At 36.1% G+C, this 17,499-nt stretch overlaps 2 protein-coding genes across 6 annotated transcripts; both read right to left on the bottom strand.

The window, feature by feature from the left end:
- Positions 1-5,929: 5,929 nt before the first annotated feature.
- On the bottom strand, positions 5,930-8,280 carry LOC107827109 (exocyst complex component EXO70A1-like). The gene has a single exon (XM_075231133.1). It carries the CDS (start codon positions 8,141-8,143, stop codon positions 6,164-6,166), a length of 1,980 nt encoding a protein of 659 aa, XP_075087234.1. The 5' UTR covers positions 8,144-8,280; the 3' UTR covers positions 5,930-6,163.
- Positions 5,930-17,087, bottom strand: LOC107827107 (RNA-binding KH domain-containing protein RCF3). Of its 5 annotated transcripts, none has more exons than XM_075231135.1 (9): positions 16,316-17,084; positions 13,930-14,304; positions 13,410-13,661; positions 12,657-12,861; positions 12,484-12,572; positions 12,301-12,377; positions 11,074-11,185; positions 10,831-10,999; positions 5,930-7,845 (listed from the first exon to the last, which is right to left on the bottom strand). In XM_075231135.1, exons 1-8 carry the CDS (start codon positions 17,009-17,011, stop codon positions 10,859-10,861), a joined length of 1,947 nt encoding a protein of 648 aa, XP_075087236.1. In that variant the 5' UTR covers positions 17,012-17,084; the 3' UTR covers positions 5,930-7,845; positions 10,831-10,858. The 5 variants fall into 5 exon arrangements, with proteins under 5 accessions (XP_075087236.1, XP_075087235.1, XP_016509653.2 ...); XM_075231134.1 differs by lacking the exon at positions 5,930-7,845 and adding an exon at positions 10,243-10,734; XM_016654167.2 differs by lacking the exons at positions 5,930-7,845; positions 12,484-12,572 and having other exon boundaries at positions 10,518-10,999; positions 12,642-12,712; positions 12,813-12,861; positions 16,316-17,087.
- Between the last annotated feature and the right edge of the window lie 412 nt (positions 17,088-17,499).

Below are 17,499 nucleotides of genomic sequence, written 5' to 3'. Positions count from 1 at the left end.
TAACAGTTGCCACTACAACCGCTGAAAAAGCTTTTTCAGCAATAAAATTTATCAAGTCTCTACAGATGTTTAAACTCAAAAGCTAAGGCAAATATAAGCAATCATTGGCATAAAAAGTAACACCAAACACAAACCCAGCCAAAGAAATTAATGACCTAACTTCCATATCTACAATAAGGACACCTATTGCATTATCTTACTGATGCTATGGAGGGAGCGTAGAGGATACAAATCCACCAAAGTTCTTTTTTATTGGAATTCAGAATTTGAACTTTGATTCGAGTTCGAGATTCTACTATAGCCAGTGAATTACATGGTTCAAAATCTATTTTTGCACCTATTTAGTGAATTGTTTAACACAAATGATATGAGCCAAAGCTACCAGGTTCAAGAGAACCCATAACTGACACACTAAATCCGCCCTTGTTGAGTGAGAATGTAAGAACACTCTAGGAACTCTACCCTAGCAGAGTTAACAATAGCAAAAAGATTCTAAGAATTCAACAGATACACGCACGCACAGCCCCAAAATTCCATCATCCAGTCAGGAATCCAACCCTTTTCCATTCTAATACCCATCAAAATAAGCAAATTTGAACGAAAAACTGGAATATTATCTTAAAATCGGATCAGCGAAAAGATCTACACTTTTATGCAGCAACCAACGTTATTAATCGATAAAAGGGAAGAAGATTGAGAATGCTTACTGGGTTTTTGAGGTTTGCCGTCGACCCATTTGGAGACGGAGTAATGGACCTTCTCACGAGTCAGGGATTCGGACTTGTAAGGCTCCTTAAGGCAGTTCCTAACCAGATTAGCGCACAGGTTTGAGTATGTTATGTAAGTCATCCCAGCTGACCTCCAGAATGGTGCTGCTGCGTTCGACGCCATTTTTTCTCCGCCGCTCTCTTCTTCCTCGATCGCTTTTTTGACAAGATTACTTATACCATGGTCGAGCAGCGATTACCAAAATACCCTTAAGAAAAATGATAGTACTTCAGTATCCATTGTAATTTTCTTTGCATTTTGCACCCCTAAGGAATATGTCATTTCTTAATTGGCACTTTATTTTTATTTTTTTGGTTTCCCACCGGGTCTGGTGCATTGGAGCCCGATTATATCCGGATTCATACCACGTAGGGCCCAATTTGAGGGGAAGCGCTCCCTACCAAAAAAATTTCCATACTCAGGGTTCGAAGAGCAGTCCCATTAACTGCACCACATCCTTTATGGTCTTAATTGGTACTTTATATTTTTAACTTTTATAATTCGCTCCACAGATTAAAATAAAAAAAAACCAACTCATTTGCAAAGTGACAAAATAGGAATAATATAATTTTGGTTACATTAGTAACTCTTTGCGAAACACAGTAATCCTGCAAAAACAATTGTTACATTAATAGTGTAAATCTTTTTGGCATTATCAGTATATAGGAATAATTTAAATCTTTAATTTATCTACGCTATATTAAAAGGACGAAGGCTCTTAGCGACATGTCGTTCGTCTTTTTTACCCTTTTAAAATAGAGTTCTCACTAGACAAAATAGTCATTTAATTATTTTTCCTAATATTTAAGACATCAACTAAACTTTACTTATTCATTTTCCCTTATTTGAATGAGCAAAAGAAATCATAATATTTAGGACATCAAAATTAATTAAGTTACCTTATACAATTTAAATAATTCATTTATAAGTTTTCCCCCTTATTCTACGATACATAAAGGTTAGGAACCTCAGCAACCTCCAAAACATCTTCATTAACGACGATATTAATATCCCTCGATAAGGTTATTTACGGAAACTTAAAACAATAAGAATGAAATAGTATAAGACAAAATATTTTCTAAATAAGTTATTGTTATTTATTTTTCTTTCTTTTTGTAAATATTCTAACAAATGACAGCTCCCATATTTTTTATATTAATTTATTATTATAAATTATTGACTCAATGTTAATCATTTATAAAGTTTATGTTTCCATTTATATATATTAATTTTTTTTGTGGGAGCTACAGGTCAACCTTACCGTGATAAAAGTTATTTTTTTTTACTTGTTTGTTTGGTATTAAGGCATAAAAATAACAATAATTTTCATAAGATATTCTTATAAAACTCTAAGGATTGGAGTAGATTTGGGATCAACATATATATGTTTAGAAAGTTATGTATTTTATTTTTATTATTAGTTAAAGATATTGTTTAATACTACTTATGTGATTTTTTTTTTACAAATTATTTCTTATTGACATGGGGAACACACCGCAAAGCGTACGTAATTCAATTATTTTAATATGACAAAAGATAGTTTTGCGACTTTAGTGTTAAAGTTTAATTACTTTAATTTATGACTTTAGTGTTGTTATGATAATATTTGTGTCTACCCTTCTTTTAGGAGTTAGGTTCTAAGGTGGAAGAATATATAGCAATAAATGGTTAAGATCGCAATAAGCTTCGTTCATCTCTTGGAAAGTAGAAGGTGAATAGCTTCGTATGGTAGAGGAAAACTTAAATCTTGGTGGTTACATTTCTCAACTGCCACTTCCACTTTTATGAGCACTAGACCTCTTCTTAAATCTATTGTGTTGTTCAACTAACCATAATTCCTAGTTGGTGAAGTTATGGTGGAAAATAAGTAAATAGAAACTTTTTTTTTTTGAGATGTTGTCCGGTTGGATAAAACAATGAAGAAAAGAGAGATTTCTGCTCTCAACTATGTTTCTCGGATAAAAATGAAAATTTAGAGGTCGGTTTTGTCATCACATTAAATTATAGAATTAGGGTTTTTGTTGAAAAATAACTTATATTTTTAGTCAAAAATATAATTAACTCGATCGCTATTTAATTTAATTAAATGACCGATGAAAGGAGCGGACTCACATAATTGAACCCGCTTCGTAAATATTTTTTTACTATTTATGTGTGTAAATTATTTTTTGAATAGAAAAGATACTATAAAAATAAAGCAATTGAATCCGCTTAACCAAAGTTGTGCTTGGTCGGATGGTTCAAGCGGGGTCAACTTCTGTCGCGTGTTTGAACCCAAACTTCAGCATTATTTGGGTTCTTTACACTTTTTCAAGCTCATTATCAACCCTTCTTCTTTTTTTGTTAATTTTAGTCTAGTCTCTTTTCATAGTTATGGAACTTTCTTTATGAAATTATTAATTTAGCTTAGCTCTTTTCTATTTTATTTGGTAACAGTTAGTGCAAGTTAAAGTAAAATTAATAAATAAAGTCTAGTATTATAAATATAGATCAAACTTATGTTTGTTATAGTAAAATTTTCTGAAGTTTAATAACTTGTCAAATTGTAAAGGTAAATAGATTAGTTGTTATATATATATATGCAAATTTTCTTTTAAGGTTTTGTTAGATGTAAATTTTCTTTAAGATTTTGTTATAACCAAAATAAAGAACACCAGGTAAAACATGTTTATTTGTTAATTCAATATCTCTTTTACTGTCGATTATTTTTAAGGTCTGAACCCGCTTGTATAAAAGTTTGGGTCTGTCACTACCGATGATTATTGATTTATTGTGTAAATATCACTTGATTTCTATATAATTAATTAAAAGTTCACGGTCTATTGTTACTACTCAACTTCATTGACAGGTGTTGAGTTACGACTTGCATTTTCTTATAATACTGTATAGGATAAAATATGTTATGCTACGTTGCCGTCCAAAAAGAGGGACACGTGGAACCTAAGATGGGGGATAGCTAAAACCGAAGGCAATTGTCCCGTCTGTCACCGAAAAGAATAATACTCATAAAGATGCAATAAATACTCTCCGCCCCGGTAGCATTTAACGGAGAATATTCCACAGTATTTAGTGCGCTACCCGTTACATAGCATTTATGCTCACCGTTACACCTTCTTCAATAGTCCTCATAATTGACATTAAAGAAGAGCATGATCCTAGGACTTTGTTCCCTAAGTACAACTATAAATAGTGAGCTTTGTTATCATTGTTATAAATATAGATCAAACTTATGTTTGTTACAGTAAAATTTTCTGAAGTTTAATAACTTGTCAAATTATAAAGGTAAATAGATTAGTTGTTATATATATATATGCAAATTTTCTTTTAAGGTTTTGTTAGAACCAAAATAAAGAGCACTAGGTAAAACATGTTTATTTGTTAATTCAATATCTCTTTTACTGTCGATTATTTTTAAGGTCTGAACCCGCTTGTATAAAAGTTTGGGTCTGCCACTGCCGATGATTATTGATTTATTGTGTAAATATCACTTGATTTCTATATAATTAATTAAAAGTTCACGGTCTATTGTTACTACTCAACTTCCTTGACTGGTGTTGAGTTACGACTAGCATTTTCTTATAATACTGTATAGGGTAAAATATATTATGCTACGTGGCCGTCCAAAAAGAGGGACACGTGGAACCTAAGATGGGGATAGCTAAAACCGAAGGCAATTGTCCCGTCTGTCACCGGAAAGAATAATACTCATAAAGATGCAATAAATACTCTCCGCCCCGGTAGCATTTAACGGAGAATATTCCACAGTATTTAATGCGCTACCCATTACATAGCATTTATGCTCACCGTTACACCTTCTTCAATGGCCCTCATAATTGACATTAAAGAAGAGCATGATCCTAGAACCTTGTTCCCTAAGTACAACTATAAATAGTGAGCTTTGTTATCATTGTTATAAATATAGATCAAACTTATGTTTGTTACAGTAAAATTTGTAAAATTTTCTGAAGTTTAATAACTTGTCAAATTGTAAAGGTAAATAGATTAGTTGTTATATATATATATGCAAATTTTCTTTTAAGGTTTTGTTAGAACCAAAATAAAAAGCACTAGGTAAAACATGTTTATTTGTTAATTCAATATCTCTTTTACTGTCGATTATTTTTAAGGTCTGAACCCGCTTGTATAAAAATTTGGGTCTGCCACTGCCGATGATTATTGATTTATTGTGTAAATATCACTTGATTTCTATATAATTAATTAAAAGTTCACGGTCTATTGTTACTACTCAACTTCCTTGACAGGTGTTGAGTTACGACTTGCATTTTCTTATAATACTGTATAGGGTAAAATATGTTATGCTACGTGGCCGTTCAAAAAGAGGGACACGTGGAACCTAAGATAGGGGATAGCTAAAACCGAAGGCAATTGTCCCGTCTGTCACCGGAAAGAATAATACTCATAAAGATGCAATAAATACTCTCCGCCCCGGTAGCATTTAACGGAGAATATTCCACAGCATTTAGTGCGTTGCCCGTTACAGAGCATTTATGCTCACCATTACACCTTCTTCAATGGCCCTCATAATTGACATTAAAGAAGAGTATGATCCTAGGACCTTATTCCCTAAGTACAACTATAAATAGTGAGCTTTGTTATCATTTCAAATGACATGATTTTCCTGGTAAACTTACCCTATAATCAATAAAAAGATTTATACAATTTTATTTTCTTGTTCATTGGTTTCATCATTATTGTGTCCGGAAGCTCTACTTCCAAATCATTGTTCTTTGTGATTTTATCATTATTTCAAGGCTAAGTATTGTGCATTTCTTTAATTATTTCATTATTTCAGGATCAAATTAATTCACTTGTCTAGAAATCATGTATAAATTAAACTGTACCGTTTTACAGGTAAACAACTACTACACATGTGCAACGGCATTTTTAGAGGATGTGAGCGACATAGGCTGTTCGTCTAAAAATTTGCCTTTTATATTAAAGAAAGAAAGTGCTATGCACTGTAGGAGCCAGTCCATGTCTTGGTGGTTGAAACTAATAAACCAACATTACAAGGTGGGCACCAACTGAAACAAACTATTATCCTTGGGTTGCAATTGTAAAGAAGAAAAAGAAGAGGTTCTGGTTATTCTATCAAACATCATCCAAATAGACTATAAAACTAAACCCTAAGCACCACAAGTATTTGTCCAAGTGATCAAATTTCTGAATGTTCAAGATGGAAACTACAACATGTAACTGAGCTGCTAAAACAAACTATACTAATAGGATTTAGCATCATATTTACATTACATAACTGAAGATTTCCTTGGATGTAGCTTGTTAGAATTTTGCTAGAGAAGCATAAACCATGTACCATATACAACCTTATGTTCAGGATTAACTAGTAATGTTGTAAACTAATCAGCTTCCTAATTCATGCTGCTGCAGGTGTGGAAGAAAGGTGATTAGCAACAATACTATTATTAAGCTTTCCACTCCATTCTGTGCATTTGGTAGTACTGCCATACTTTCCAACTTTTGGTTCAAATAGACCACTGATCATATTTCCTAAGGTCTCAGCTGTGTATTTTATGTGTTGATTACCAGTACTAGCAACCTCAAATTCTATAGAGGGCATGTATTTTGCTAGGTAGCTACTGTAAGAAGGGACAACAACCTGCAATACGAGTTGGCGTACTCTCCATCTTAGCCCCTTATCACACAATTCCCAATTGGAATGCCTCTTGTAAATATCGTCGAAAGCCTCTGTGAATTCCTTGAATCTCTTCTTAACCACTTGACGATCAATGGCTCTCCCTCCAGGGAACAACACTAGACCTTCCTCGCTCAGAAGGTCCGGGAGTTTTCCCCAGCTCTCGCTCAAATAGAGTGTCTCGTAGTACTCCATGTTTTCCTCGTGACCTCTAATCCATTCGTGTCCCATTAGCTCACCAAGTTTCGTTCCCTTCGTGTACTTGCATAAGTACCAATGGTTATTCATCAAGAAGAGATAGGAGAGAGTGTCGTCCGTGTATGTCTTTGCCCAACTCTCTAAATTGAGCTCAATTACCATTATTATTTTTCGCATCTCATTTAGAAGAAGCTCCTTATCGGAGCTCTCGTGGTTCCAACCTTGATGTATCTCCACAACTTGGACAAGTGTGGACCAATATTCATCCTCAAGAAGCTGATTACAATACTCAGTGACAAAGTTAACCAGCCTCGGAACACTACCATTCGCCGGAGGACTAGTTGTCCTCTGCAGTTCCACCTGAAGAGAAAGTTGCCAGAAAATTTCACAAGCCCCATTCACAACTTTCTTGATCAGATCCCTTGTTTGGCTCTGGATTTCACCACAGGTTCTTCCACTGAAAAGTCTGTTGAAATCGGAGCGTAGTCTCTTTAGAGCAGCAAACATGTCCAATAACTTCAACAGCTTAACTGCTTCTTTCTTCCCTCTGGTAATTGTGTTGCCAAATTTGATGAAAGAATGAATCCCAGATTGGACTGCAATTTTTGCGAAGCAGTCCGTACAGCTACTATCTTTAGATGCTGATTTCTGGAATATTTCATTGCAAAGCCTGTGTTCTATGTCTAACAAATCCTTCACTGCGAATTCCAAGTGCTCGCGCCATTGGTCAATGTGAGACTCTACACTCAAAACACTGTCAAACTCTGTCAATGATATCTCCTCCAGGTAGTCCAAATCCAGCTCTTCTAAAGTTTTTCTCACATTTGAACTCCGAACCTCAATATAAATAGATGTACATTTGTCAAATCTATGGTTCACAGCCAATCTATCAATAATAGCTTGCACATTTTGAATAACATTTGGCAAAGGCAAAGACAGTGGAGCTATGTCCGTTAACGAGGATGCCAATTCACTTTCCAGCTTGTCTAATGCGACCATCAACGCTCCACCTTTGGCACGAGAACGTTCCTCTGTAGCTTGCAACTGCCTAAGTATATTCAAACACTTGTTCACATTCATAACATACCAACTTTCAGCAACAGAGGAATTGCAATTGCTGTTTTCAAGCCAAGAAATGACTAATTTGCAGTTATCGGTGAGAAGGCCAAGCGCTTCTTCCATCCATTTGAGTGTGGTGAGATAAGCTGAGATATCATCAGAAGGGTCAGTGGAAAGAGTTTTTTCAAGTCCACAAATGACATCAAATATCTTAACAACAGATGCAGCAGGACCAATAGCGCGATCAATATCACGACCAATCATCTTGTATAATGTACATTTACATGCTATAGTTCTAAGGGCAGCTGCTAAGAAATTCAGCCTCTGCCCACAACTCTCCAATCTACAGCCACTATCACCAATTTCTACTCCTAATTCTCTTGATTTCTCTATATTGCACTTGAGAATTTCTCTTGCAGCTTTGATCTTCTCAATCCCATGCATTTTTTTGATCTTTTTCTTTGTTGAGCAAAGAATATCCTCTCAACACATTTAATGAAATAATTAAGATGAAAAAGATTGTTATATTATATTGTTTACCATATAGTGACCATATGCATAAGGCTTATTTTTTCTTTACCAAACTCAACAAATGAGGTTAAAACAACTATACCAGTTTCAAACCAAACTTCACTGCCAAAACAAGAATACAAGTATGTGTAGTAATAAATCCACAACCACTCAGAAGGTAGATATCACTTTAAAGAGAATGTGCTTACATATTAATATAGTATACTTGCTTTTTAATATTGTCTTCTAATTGCCTTTGCTTCACTCTTCTTAGGGTGCCTTTTTTTCTCCAGAATGTTCATCCTTTACAAGCCAAGAAACCACCAAGTTTGCCTTTTCTAAAGTGTGAACTTTTCTATGAGCAATTCTTTGCGATAAAAATCTGTGGAAAACAAAAAAATATTCCTAGTTGGGCGATATTAAAGCAACTAGGACCGAGTCTAATGCTGGTCCAAAACTAAAAGGGGAAAGGGAAAAATTCACCTCATTTTAACTATTTGAAAATTGAGCAACTTTACCCTCGGTTAAACTTTGGGTCTAATCTTACTGTCGTTGTTAGAAAAAATCTTATTTTTGTCCTTAACCCCTAACAGAGCTTCAATTTGAAGGTAATTGTATACTTACTCAAAAGTTAAGGGTCCGTTAATAATAAAGATAAATACAAGACTTCCGCTAACGGCAAGAATATGAATGGGAAAAAATCTAACGGATGGTGACATTGAAGCAATTTTGGATAGTAGATAAGCAAATTTGGACCTTTTCCTAAATTAAAAAGGCAAAAGGAAAAATTATTAGTATATGAATATGGACCGGTTTTTGACTTTCTTAAGCATTTATGCATGTGTCACTATCTTGAAAATAATGAAAACAGAGAAAAACTTGCGGCATAAGTGAACTCTGTGGGAGGTCTATTCCTAGGATTACTGTTTTTATACGATGAATCATGCTCGTACCAAAGGAAGGAAAAAAGATACTCCACAAAAAGAGAACACTGGAGAAAGTTGCTATATGTCACAATTATATCACGCTCTTTTTATTTTAAAAATAAATTTAAAATGTTTAACTTCATTCATTTTTATATAAATTTCAATAATGTTAAAATTTTCAAAGTTAATAAAAAAAATTAATTCTGATTTTATCTATCAAACTAACGTTTCAATTAATCTTTTACTAGTAGATCTTCCATTATCAGTAATAGTGCATAAGTCAAATTAGTATTTTTAATTCATATTTAATCAAAACTGTGGTATAAAATAAGGTGGAAGGTATAGTATCGTTTATCCATTGAGGCTAGAAGAATGATACCTTTGTAATTATTGTGCCCTGCGGAACGTCGCTCAATATGTTAATGGATCATTTCGAACTTGACTAATTGAGTCAAGTGACAAACAGGTAATTACGCAATTCATTTAAACTTGGTCACTTTAGACGAATTACAAACATATAAGTTGATTTTGCATCCTCATACGCTATAGCAAAGGGTGTAGTTGGCATTTTCTTGTCAAACCTGCTGTAGAAACAAGGACAGTATCCACTATAAAAAGAACGCAACATTAGGACCGTCGGTCATTTATGACTAAATTATATACGATTACAATATATTACTCCGCAATTAGAGAATAAAATAAGAATAAGATTCAACCATCGCAAAGGTGGATTTATCATTTGTTTCACACATATTCGCCTAATCGCCTTTGCGGTAAGGACAGAAAAACACATCCCTTTATTATAGACGAAACTTTACTATCCTACTAAAGTTTCACATTCCTTTTCTACAAAGGAAAATTTCATTTACACATCCCTTTTTTAAATGCTGCAGCAAGTAGGTACTATGTATTGTGTCACCTAAAGTTCCTCCATGAGACCATTCAACATGTTACCGGGGTTAATTTCATGTATTGTCATTAAGCTTTTGCCGGTAAAGTCACAAATCTATTTTTTGTCACATTACCATAACCGGGCTTTATCCATTACAACAGTAGAGGTACAAATCTATTTTTTGTCACATTAAAGACATTGAACAGTTCAATAAATTTCTAATCAATATACAATTCTATGATTGTTCATGCATATGATAGTGTCCAAGCAATTCGACGCTCAACAGAGTGTTAGCAACATGTATACACTCAACATTTTTTACTACCTATTTATCTAGTTAAAGGAAATCACAAGGATTTAAAACTAATAGAAGGGTACATCTACGTCTTGTCTTTCTTATAGACCCACATGATAATACTCCACATGCTACAAGAATCATATGAATTGATAAATTCATGTGCTCGTCGTTTTCTATGTAGACTTGCACAGATTTTGCCTCCAAAATACTCCAATATCCAAATATGATGGAAAAGACAACTAACTTTTTTCCCTCCCAAAGGATCTCTTTCTATATTCTCTTTCTTTCCACTTCATTAAGGCTTTTTCCTTTAGCCCCTCGAGTGATAATTCTCACATACCTTATGTCTTTCCCACATGTTTTTCTGACAATTGTTTACACTTATTTTACTATCAAAAATACGTGCCAACTGAATTGAAAAAGGAAACATGAGTTAAGTACTTGATATCGCTCCTAAAAAACAAAAACAAAAACAAAAACAAAAAGAAACCACCACATAGGTTACCTCTAGTAACATGATAAAGAAGGAAGTTCTACATATTCTGCTCAGATAAAATGAAGGCATGAATAAGGCTCTGAGCGGCTCGTGCTTGATCTGGTGTCCCCGACACAACAACAGTGCCTTCTGCAGAATTGGCTACAGGATCATGAACTACTATCTTAGCACCTGAAATCTGAATCCCAAACACAAATGTTAACTACCTTATCCAAGAAGAGAAACAAAGCTTCCACGAGCAAACTGACCTACCCTTGCTATATCACTAAGGTTGCTAGAATCCTCTCCATACACGTGTTTTAACAACATCTGAGGAATTACAACTTCAATAACAATGCCTGCCAAATTAGGTGTTGCCGTCTCACTGCAAAAAGAGTTTAATATAGTGGATATGCAAACCGATGGCAAGATATGAAACGGATACGACGAATAGCAAACTAAACAACAATCGAAATCAACCAAGAAAAATAAAAGAAGTGTAGATCTATGAACTTCCAAGTCAAATGTTCAGATTCTACACTCCTTTCTCTTTCATTCATTAACAATGAATTGAACACCTCAAGTATCTCCAACAGACTTATCTTTATACTACTGTCAAGTTTAACATTTAATTAAAGACCTCAATATCTCCACCACAAACTTTACAACTCAAATTTTAAAGCAGGTGACTCGTGAGCTCTGCAGTGATTCTATTGACTTGCCTTGGAAGTTTATGTGGATACTCTTCTTACAAGAGAGAAGGGGTTCACACCTCAGTAAAGGAAATACTATCTCATCATGTAATCTACGTCTCTATCTAGCAATCCTGTTTATAAGAACTTTGCATTTTATAGACAAATGCAAATTACAGGAAGCTGAACGACTTAACAAATCTGCCCTCATCCAGCTCAAAAGGCGGAGCTACATACTCATGTTTGACCAATTTTCTGTAAACGTCCAGCTGCCAAACCCCAGGTTAAGAGAAATTTGAAGACTACAATAGCATATCCTCTACCCTATATTTTTTAAGATAGCCTCTTTTCGTACTTCCATAAGGAAGCATGTTCTTTTACATGGCTTGTCTATGTTGTGCATACAAAGACATAACTTTCCCGACAAAATGGATTAACAGTGAATTGAGTTCATTCTAAATAGCCTTTAAATTCCTCTTAGCAGCTGAATATCATTTATTAGGCCGTAATAGCTTCATCACTGTAGCCTGCAACAAAATTAATCAAGCCGCTACCAACTAATTGCCCACAGCTCTCCACTTAAAGTTGCACAAGGAAAACCAAACTATAGCCCCAAAAGGAAACAATTTTACCCAAGTGAATCAGAAACCGGTGAGTCCTGCACTAACAGGGAAACCAGTAGCCCCTTTAGTGCATCCAACCCAGCACTCCCCTGGGAGATTCAATGGATCGCTTCAAGTTATTAGCAGTGATCACAATTTCATAAGCAACCTAAGACATTGTTGCAGACAGGAGGAAAACAAGTTACCTGCCACTGTGGCCATTCTTCAAGGCAAAGCCTCCACTTAAATCAGCCACTCCAGCTGTATATCTAGAATTGACTGCCTGGATAAAACAGCAAGAAGGAAAGTGAATAGTCGGAAATGCAACATTCCCCAATCATTAAAAAGGTGTCAATAATTTATATTTACTGGAAAGAGCTCCCACAAACCTGAGGACCCCATCTTCCAGGTGAAGGAGGTCTATCAAAAAATGGAACATGTCCTTGTCTTTCATAGCCATGGAAATGGGGAGCACGATCTGAATAAACATTATGGTCTAAATAATGTGAAAATGCAGCCAGTAGTTCATAGAGTTTGGATGAAATACCAGTATGTTCCATACCATGAGGGTAGCCAGCAGGTGAGCGGTAACTAGGAGAAGCAGGATCGTGCCTTGGCCTGAATGATGGGGATGGAATTTCAGAATAGGAGGGAAAATGCGAAGGGGCAATATTTGAAATATGCGGCTTCATAGGAAACATTGTATCACGAAGCCTACAAGTAATTTGGAACAAAGCATCCTGGACAGAGTGCATGCTCCCAATAACCTGTAGAGAATTCAAACATCAGAAGTCACAGTTGGAACAATGAAGGATAGATAACAAGGTTTAACTCCTTCTCATTTATCTTTTTTATATAGTGCTGGACTGCTGGTGGAGGTAAGTTCCACCAAGTGAGACAGAAATGCAACTCAATTTATTTGAGATACACGTGCATGTAACAAGTATCAGAAAACAGACATGGAATACTCTCACATCTTAAATGCTACTCCCTCCCCACCCATCCCCAAGAAATCTAAGCAATACGAGTTTATAGAACAGAGGTAGAAATGCAACTCAATTTATTTGAGATCCATATTCATCTAATTAAAGTATCACAAAATGCAGAAACAGAGAACACATAAATCCAATGATCATCAACAACACACACCATGATTTCTCTGTCAGAACACTAACTTCAATGTAAAAGCTGTCCTCCCCCCCCCCCCCCTCCCTGAAAAAAAAACCAAAGAAAAGGAAAATTCCAAGCAACACGAGTTATATAGCTGAGATGTAACGACTATCACATATTTTTTAGAAGGAAAATCTGTATTTACCTGTAAAACTTCTTCAGTGTGGGAACCATATTTTGGAGAATGTTCTCTAGGAAAAATACGTATACTAGCACCAGTGAGTCGTCGCAATTCAGCAATTAGAATACTTCCATTACCAAAGAGAGAACTCATGTGACGTGCATGTACCAGAAGCCTTGAAACAACTGCAGCTCCTGGTTCAAATCCAATCTCAGCAATTCTGGCCTGTACACGAAGAAGAGCTTCCTGAGCAGGGGAATTTCTTTGCTCTGGGTTCTGCAGAAAGAGCAAAGCAGCTGATCTCAATAAAGCTTGGCAAGGATAGAGTAGCAATGTTAAAAGATCAACACATGCAATTCCTTCTCACTCAATTATATATTCAACAAGTTCAAATAATCTTCAAATTGACTCTACGCAGTTGATCATATGACTGCCAAGTGGCACAAAAAGTAAGTGAGCATATGACTTTAACATAACAAATGCAAGTTGGATCAGTGTTTCAAAAAGCATAAACAGTTGCTTAGTTAATGGTCAGCCTACCCACCTCCCTAGCAGATATCACAACAACTCTTTCATCTAAATCAGATGCTGAATCAGCAATCTTGATAGATGCACCAGTTTCATTCTGCATCACCCTTATAATTGAGCCTCCTTTTCCTATTAAGTTTCCAACTTTGTCAACCGGACACAACACCTTAAACACAATCTCTTCCTCCAAGACCATCCTGTGGTTGATTCCAGCACTTTCAACACCAGAACTCCTTGAAAACTGATCTGGAGTGTGATAACCAGTTCCAGTTTGTGACATTGCTGAAAATTTTGGGGTAGAGGCATTTACTGAATCTATCCTCGAGTTATCCTGAAGACAACTTGAAACAGACAACAGAGCTTTTCTCACAGCTGAAAAGCTTCCGGTTATCTGCAACGTGAAGATATCCTCTGAGAAGTCAAAACCATGTACAGAGTGATGTAATCATGCAAGCGAGACAAAGATAATAAAAAAGTGAAAAAATTCTCAAATAAAGCTAATAAATCAATCCAGCATTTGCCTATGCTAAAATCACATATTCGATATAATACACACAGAAACATCACATATACTTGTAACAGATCTACTTGGTATAAAGTGGAGGAGATTGAACTTCTGGGAGCATACTTGGTATGGGATCATTGTTTAAAAGGATCGCCTCCAACATATGTTTGCCACCTCTGAAAATCAGCATGCTCTGGTGGAGGGAATAGAAAAAAACAAGGATTTAGAAGGAATTGCAGGTTTAGGAGATGGAGGAGTTGGACGATATGATCGCACTGTGCCTCATCAACTTTCAATGTGCGGGAACGGAAGCTTGCAGGTGGAAGGATCAACTGATAGTAAAATCTCAGTCATTCTTTCTATTAGTACCTGCTAAGAGTGATACAAGGGATTTTCCCCTTTGCATCAGCATAAACAGCGCTACAAGTAAAGTGGGTCCATTTGTCTCGTGTATGCTCCTCCTTGCCCTCCGACTTAAGATTACAACGGTCACCTTTGGATATTGTCATGACAATACGAAGGTTACTTTGGTCTAGGTTTATGAATAAAATCAACGAGTAAAAGTACCTCCAACTCAATCAATATCATATGTCATAACTGCTTAGACTTGGTCGAGTTTGTCAGAAGACATAATTTCATGGGTTCATTGATTGGTACAAACAATCCTATCACGATAGTTATATTTTGTGCACAAGTGATATTCAACATGTCTATATGACTGGAGGGGTGTTGTAGAAATGAACTATTCTGCATAGGGCTCCTACTTTATATACCGCTTGTATAGAGGATCTTCGCATTGTCCACCAGGGGGGAGAGCCACTAATAAATGATGCCCTTTTATGCTAGATTGATATGGAGTATCTAGTATCAATCTCACTCATGTATTGCCTTACTCACATAATACATCACTGTTGTTCCTTTTCCTCCTTTCCTTTTTATTATTTTGTATCCATCATGCTTCAAGTTCCGGACTTCCAAAAACATGCACTCAACTTTGTTTCCCCTGCTTCCAGTATAGACTGCGGTCCAAAAAAATTATTTCCTTAAATGGCAGAATTTACAATCTTCATGCATTCAATTGAACATAAAACATAGCTATGCGATACTTTCAATTAGATGTAAGAGCTTTACTGATTCCATTCAATTATTATTTCAACATATCTCTACGAACTCAAGTATAATTAATCTATTCCAACTTCTTCCTCTTAATCTCCATTTTTGTTACTGCTGCAGGTGAACCTACTTTTGACAGGTGAGCACACAAGATAAAAGCGAACCTATCAGAAAGGAGGTCTATTAATTCTGCTTTTTGAGTATAATTTACACATTCTAGCAATGTTTCTTCCTCCGTAGAGAAACAACAAGTTCAACGCTACTGTGTTCCTTTAGGTACATGGAAGTCGTAAGCATGATCAAAAGAACCAATTAAGCACAAAACTCATCATCGAAAACAAATAGTGTTCAGAGTAGTGTTCAAAGACAGTGATATGCAATCAGCAACTCTCTTCGTTTCAGTTTATGTGGCAACATTTCCTTTTTAATCCATCCCAAAAAGAATGACCTCTTTCTAAATTCGAAAATAAGTTAATGTAAACTTTCCATTTTACCCTCGGTAACAAGCTTTTATTGCCACACAAATGTTAGATTGTTATGGCATGTTTAAGACCACAAGTTTCAAACATTTCATTTTTTTTCTTAAAGTATTTAGAACAACAACAACAACAACAACAATTAGCTCCAAACAAGTTTGGATCGTATAGGTATTCCTCACTTCTCCATTTAAGCTCAATTCAAGTCATCAGTTCACATAAATTGCAACATAGGGAGTAAATGATATTAAATTCAAGACAGCTGGATATTAGGATGAAGTGTATGGAGCAGGAAGAAAGTGCATTGCCTGAATTAACTCGTCACCAGGTGAAGCACAAGCAGGCAACTGATCTTTAGGTAAAACCCTAACTTGAGCTCCAGCCTCCTGTCTTATCTTCTCAATAATCTTCCCCCCTCTGCCTAGCACGCTGCCAACCTGATTACTCGGTGCTAACAGTCTACAAACAACCACTCCCTGTGGACCCGACACATCACTACATTCATCCTTCCTCCCCTCCCCTTCCGCATTCCGCTCCTCGTCCACCTTCAATATCCTCTCGAAAACTCTAATCAACGCCCGCTGAGCCTGCGATGACGATGACTCGTCGTCCAAATTTGCTAATTCGTCGGCACTGGAATTAGCAGCTGAGCTGCTCTCTTTCTTCGTCGAGTCGGCTATTATAACAATAACGCGCTCATCGCAGCCGGGAAGTGAATCGTCGATACGAATTTTAGCTCCGGTCTCCTCTCGGACCTGGCGGATGATGGCGCCGCCTTTTCCGATGACGCCGCCGGTTTTGTCCGCCGGACAGAGGATACGGAAAAAGGCTTCACTAGGAGCGAGCTTCAGAAAAGGAGGCGGCGGTGGTGTACGGAAGGTATTGGACGGCGGAGTTGCAGAGGAAGACTGTAATTGGTGGCGGCGCTTGGTGGGAGTGGAAGCAGTGGAAGTATCTGCTGTGGTGGAGTCCAGCTGTCGCTTCTGCGCCAAGGATGCGTCCATGAAAGGGAAAAAGCGTAAGAGAAGAGAAGCAGTAATATGGATTAGTGAGGTTTTTAATCCGCGCTATATTATAGCCGAAAAAATGACAAAAATAAAGGAATGTTTACACCGCAGGTTAAATTTATTAATAGTATTTATTTTTCTTAATAGATTATATACGATTATATACATATTATATACAACAATAACAACTTAGTGTAATGTCTGGCCATGGCAAGAAGCTTTACCCTATCTGTCTTAGTGTAATGTCTGGCCATGGCAAGAAGCTTTACCCTATCTGTTTTCGCTTTCCGATAAACGCTTGACTAAAATAATATATACATATTATATATTATTATATATTTGAGTGGAGCTCGAAGGGACTGAACGTTATGAAATTCTTACCTCCACCACGGGTTAAAAGTGATGATTCTATAGAGCTAATAGCGCTAAAATGCAGTCTAAACTACGTGTGACCACTATTCGATGTCCTTGGATCCTAAGCTTTT

Source organism: Nicotiana tabacum, chromosome 15, assembly GCF_000715075.1.
Source record: "Nicotiana tabacum cultivar K326 chromosome 15, ASM71507v2, whole genome shotgun sequence".
NCBI lineage: Eukaryota > Viridiplantae > Streptophyta > Magnoliopsida > Solanales > Solanaceae > Nicotiana > Nicotiana tabacum.
Note: the sequence above shows the minus strand (reverse complement) of the source record. Positions and strands in the feature narration are given on the sequence as shown.

What these genes read in the sequence shown, in the direction of transcription:
- LOC107827109 (XM_075231133.1), bottom strand. Translation starts at nt 8,143, where the DNA reads ATGCATGGGATTGAGAAGATCAAAGCTGCAAGAGAAATTCTCAAGTGC.
- LOC107827107 (XM_075231135.1), bottom strand. Translation starts at nt 17,011, where the DNA reads ATGGACGCATCCTTGGCGCAGAAGCGACAGCTGGACTCCACCACAGCA. An exon ending in TTGTGATATCTGCTAGGGAG is followed by an intron (nt 13,662 to 13,929) that starts GTGGGTAGGCTG and finishes CTCTTTCTGCAG; the next exon opens with AACCCAGAGCAAAGAAATTC. An exon ending in ACCTTAGTGATATAGCAAGG is followed by an intron (nt 11,000 to 11,073) that starts GTAGGTCAGTTT and finishes TTTGGGATTCAG; the next exon opens with ATTTCAGGTGCTAAGATAGT.